The 5469-nt window shown below is 47.0% G+C and overlaps 1 protein-coding gene across 1 annotated transcript; it reads right to left on the bottom strand.

Annotated features, from left to right (window-relative positions):
* Positions 1–4002: 4002 nt before the first annotated feature.
* On the bottom strand, positions 4003–4743 carry LOC123764246 (general transcription factor IIF subunit 2-like). Its single transcript, XM_045751782.1, has one exon. It carries the CDS (start codon positions 4741–4743, stop codon positions 4003–4005), a length of 741 nt encoding a protein of 246 aa, XP_045607738.1.
* Between the last annotated feature and the right edge of the window lie 726 nt (positions 4744–5469).

Raw genomic sequence — 5469 nt, 5'->3', positions numbered from 1 at the left:
AGGAAACACAACATTTAAGAGTACGTAGTTTATTACCAGTAACAGACGACCAAGAAGCCTGCCAACGGGTAAGGATGGAGGAACGGATAACCGGGTAAAAGTCGAAATATGGAATACCTTTACGAGAGATGGGAAAAGAGCGGACAGCTTCCCTGGCGGCAGCATCCGCACGCTCATTTAAAGACACCCCAATATGGCTGGGAATCCAACAAAACTCAACAGACTTAAATTTACTGTGAGCAAGAAACAGCCAATGCTGGATCTCGACAACTACTGGATGAACCAGATTAAAGGACCCGAGAGCCATGAGGGCACTACGAGAGTCAACAACTACAAAGGAAGACTGACAACGAGAAAGCAGGAGACGAAGAGCATAGAGAATAGCATAAAGCTCCGCTGTAAAGATGCTAGTCTCCGGAGGTAAGCTACACATACAAGTGCGATCAGGAAAAACAACAGAGTAGCCAACACCGTCCGCAGACTTAGACCCATCGGTGAAGACAGAAACGGAGCGGGAGCGAGAAGAAAAGTGCTCAAGGAAAAGGCTTTTTAGAACCGTAGGAAGGGTAAAGGCTTTAGTGATGCGGGACAAGGATGTACAAAAACGCGGAAGGGGGACTCTCCACGGGGGCAAAGAAGGAACAACACGAGGAGAAACATTGGAAATACGAACGGAGAGAGAATCCTGTAGGCGAGATAACCGGACAGAAAGAGGGAGGTGGTGAAGAGGAACAGGAACCGCAGGAGGGGTAAAAGTTAAAGCACGACAGAGGCGAGAGGTAGGATGTTGTAAGGACCGCGCAAGATAGCGAAGACAGTAGCGATCACGGCGGCCCTGGAGAGACAGGAAGCCAGTGTCAACATACAAGCTATGGACGGGAGTCGAACGAAAAGTACCAGAACCCTGGCGCAACCCAGTATGGTGCAAAGCATCAAGACGGCGAAGAGTAGGAGAAGCAGACGAGTAAGCAGGGCAACCATAATCGAGCTTAGACAGGACGAGAGAGGAATGTAAAGCAAGGAGAGTGCGCCTATCCGCTACCCAAGAAGTATGGGACAATACCCGAAGGAGGACGAAGAACGACCCGTTTCCTAGTAAAAGACATGGCACAAATCTTAGAAGTAGAGAACTTTAAGCCATGATCGGTGGCCCAAGACGACACGGCATCAATCGCAAGTTGAAGCCGGCGCTAAAGGAGAGGCGAATCATCACCCTGACAGCAAAGGGTAAGATCATCGACATAGAGTGGAGGAGACACCTGAAGGAAGTTAGGAAAAGACCATTGAGGGCAACCAGAAAAAGTAGTACTCAGAACACTACCCTGGGGCACACCTTCGTACTGCTGAAAAGAGGCAGAGCGCGGTACCAAGGCGCACCCAAAAGGAACGACGAGGAAGCTGCGGAGAAAGAGGGAGATGACCACGAAGGCCAAAAGAATGAAGCTGGGGACAGAATATGATATCGCCAAGTGGTGTCTTAAGCCTTAAGCTTAAGCCAGGTCAAAAAGGACGGCAACAACGGAGGTCTTCGCAGCAAAAGCAGTACGAATATAGACCAAGTTCACCAGGACATCTGTCGTGCTGCGGCACGACAGATGTCCTGGAAACGAAATTGAGAAACGAAAAAAAAGACTTGCAGAAACGAAATTGGGAAGGGGGAGACGAGGTGATGGTGTTCTAGGAACCACATCAGACAAATGTTAACCATACGTTCAAAGAGTTTGCAGACACAACTTGTGAGGGCAATAGGGCGAAAGTCCTTTTGGGAAGTTCCCAGAGACCCCTGGCTTGCGAACAGGAAGGACAACGGCATCGATCCAGTCCTCAGGGACTGACGACGACTCCCAGATCCGATTATACAGACTCGGTAAATACCGAGACGTGCACGGAGGGAGATGGCGAAGCATCTCATAATGAATACCATCGGAGCCCGTCGCCGGAGAATTGCAGAGGGCCAGGGCAGAACGAAGTTCAGAGAGAAGGGATCGTTATAGGAAAGTAAGACGAGTGCAGAAATCTAAAAAGACGAGATTCGAGGACAGGTTTACGAAGAAGGAAAGATTGGGGAAGATGAACATCAGAGCTAACAGAAGAAAAGTGGGAACCCAGTTCGGTAGCAACCTGCAACGGGTCCGCCACAAGAGTACCACGGAGGTGAAGGACCGGTGAAACATCGGGAACAAACTTACCCGCTATCTTGCGGATATGCTTCCAGATCTGTGGCAGGGGAGTTTCGGACGTAATTGTGGAGACATAAGATGACCAACATTCACGTTTAGCCGTACGGATGGCCCTACGGGCCACCGCACTCTTTCCGAAAGAAAAGAAAAGAATCGGCCGGCTGCCGACGGCAGTGCCTCTTCCAGGCTGCACGCTTACAGCGCACAGCCCGAGCACAGTCTGCATTCCACCAGGGAACGCACTTCCCCGGACCCCGAGAGGAAGAGCGAGGAATAGAGCAGAGAGCAGCGTCGAAGACAGTGTCATGGAAAAGGAGGAGAGCCCGAGGGAGAGGCAGAAGGGAGAGGTCAGAGAGAGCAGCACTGGGGGCAAATAGGTGCCAGTCCGCTTTAGCAAACCGCCACCTAAAGAAGGAGAGGGAAGGACGATCCCCCGCAGAAACAAAAGGGCGGAGTTTCTTTCACTTTGATGCCTGTCCCTACAGTATATAGGTACCTGGAAGTTATGACGCTGCCTCAGCTGAAAAGCAACGCCAGGTGTTTTATTAGGAAGGCTTCGATAAATAAATCCCTGTTCCATTTGCCTTATTACGTCGATCACGTCTGCAATTTTCCTTTTTTGTTATTATCCAATACCTTGAGCTAAAATGAGTAACAATAAGAAGTTCCATTAGTATTTACTTTTCCTCATTGAACATTTAATATTTTCAGGGTGACCAAAAAGAAAGTGTTACGAACCGTTTGCAAACAGGTTCTTTTAAAACCAAGATCAGATGTTCCTAACCTTGGTGGAATTATCGTGTAATGTTTAAGGATTTGAAATTAAATAGCATTTAAAAAAATAACCGTTCTTATTATCCATCATCACTAATTATATACAAGGTCACCCAGAGCATCACTAGCCCACATGCTGTCTAGCTTCAAAGGTGACCGACAATATTTACAGTCCTCGGACGAGGTCTTCAACGCGACACTAGCCATCACGCTAGCTGCAGTTATGGAGACGTCTTCAGACACCCCACTTTTCTTAGCACACTCGCTAGTACGCTCAAGTCGAGTCCACGGCACTACTACCCTCCCACTGGCTGACACCTTCCTAGAGTAAAGTCCACAGCGCTCAACGTCTCAAGCTCGACCAAAGTACTTCTTCACTCTCGCTGCTTCACTGACTTCTCTCGCCAGTCACCGGTAGCTCGTCACCTCCCAGCACAGCAGACTAGAAGATGGGAAACAAATATTAATTAGAGGGTCAACTATTTTAGTTCGGAACCTGGATCATAGATGGCGCCGAAATCGTCACTCCAAGCTCCGGCAACGGTGTTGATACCGTAACAGGAAGTTAAAAGGCGGTGCTGGTGAAGATGTTCAGCTGCGTCTTCACAACAATGGCGGTGACAGTGTCGACGTTCATCACCGTCAGGAGCTCAGTCACCTCCACCAGCTGCACGTCAATCATTACCAGCTGCAGGGCTGGTGCCGTCACCGACTGGACTGTGACGCTGGTCACGGGAACAACACTTGTCTGGAACATGGTGTTGAGGATGACCTGGTTGATGGGCAACGACGCTTGCAACACCACAATCTCTGACATTCTGCCACTCGTCCTGGTACTGCACAGTCTGGGAGACGGGACAGACAAGCGGCCGTGGCTTGTAGTAAAGGGCAGCGGCCAGCAGCACAAGCACCGCCAGGTGGATCACAACCTTAGACATGAAGTATGAGCCTAATAACCACCTGGATCCTTCACAACGTTTTCTTTAACCTTGTATTTTGAATATACAAGTATAATATGACCCTAATCACTCATTAAAATTTCCACATCCTATTCGTCAGGCTTATAATAATGGTATTCAGGCTTGAGTCCCCACATATTCTTGTGTGGATTCTTAACATTATAGTTACATAGGTCCCTCAGGATCTCCTTTAGATATGTGATTGGTTGTTGGGTAATCTTTCGGAGATCCTTAATATAGTAATACTGATGCTTTTCAAATGCCGCAAACAACAACTCCATGACCTTATCTTTATCATCACGAACCATCCTACGTACAGCCTTCCTTTGTTTTAAATGAACATCATGTTCATGATGCGAAGTAGGCTTATAGACATTGACGGGACTGTCAATAAGCTTTGCCTTGTTTAGAGGCTGGGCAGCTTTCTTTTTCGCTTCTTTTTTCAGATTGATATAGTAGTCGTCCACTACAGGCTGACATCTTACTTTTTCGACGACTTGTCCCTCAAAGCACAATTTCTGTGTCTCGGGAACTGCAGCATCTGAACTGTTGCCGCGGACTGGTTGAGAAAATATTCCGAGTCTCATTCCCTTAAGACTATGAGAGATTACCGTGTGCTCCCGAGGAATTTTGCAGTCCTTTAACGTGTGTTCACTTGACTTTAAGGTGACTGTTGAAGGTTTTCCAGGAACCTTGGTAATCTCAAGCTTCCCAACGTCATGGCCAGCACAGTCTGCCCATTTGTTCCCCAAATATTTAGGTACCTTGACCAGCCACACCCCACGGCTGCTATTCGTAATATCCAAATCCGTCTTAGACTGTTGGCTCATGATGGAAAACACACGAAAATATGTAGTTACGTGACCACTTTATAAAACGCCTTTCCTACAGGTGCTAGTGTTTCAGCAAGTGTCTGGAACACGGCTGGTGAAACTAGTTGATGTGGTGGTTGTAGTTGAATACACCTGGTGGTGGGAAGTGGTGCTGGTAAGGGAACACAGGTGATGGGGAGAGTGACTGCTATGGTGGTACTGCTTGTGACCAACCTCGTAGTCTGCGAGTTTAATGTGTAATGAGCCAACCCCTGGCGGCCCAGGGTTATATAGCTGTTACCGTAGATGCCGGAGGTTGCTGGATGATGGAACTTGTTTCTTTGGTTATTTTTCGATGCCAATAAATATTCAAACGCTTAAGAACATAAGAATAAAGTTACACTGACAATACGAGACATGTATGTTTATACATGTGCATGAGTAGACTGTTTATGAATATAAATTCTAATATTTTTAACAAGTTTAAATTTACGTTTTCTGATATAAATTCACTATAACGCGTCCAGCGAAGGACAGCAAAGTTAATTCTGCAAATTTAAAGCTTGTCATGTAAAGAAAGATTGACAAAGACTTATTTGCATTCTCTAGAAAGGCGAAGAAGTAGTGGTGACATAATTGAGGTGTACAAGTGGATGAATGAACACAACAACGAAGATATTAATAGGATATTAAGAGCATAAGACAGAAGGTAACTGCAGAAGGCCTATTGGCCCATATAAGGCA

The sequence above is a fragment of the Procambarus clarkii genome, chromosome 82, assembly GCF_040958095.1.
Source record: "Procambarus clarkii isolate CNS0578487 chromosome 82, FALCON_Pclarkii_2.0, whole genome shotgun sequence".
Lineage (NCBI taxonomy): Eukaryota > Metazoa > Arthropoda > Malacostraca > Decapoda > Cambaridae > Procambarus > Procambarus clarkii.
The sequence above is the reverse complement of the archived record's forward strand: the minus strand, read 5'-3'. Positions and strand labels throughout refer to the sequence as shown.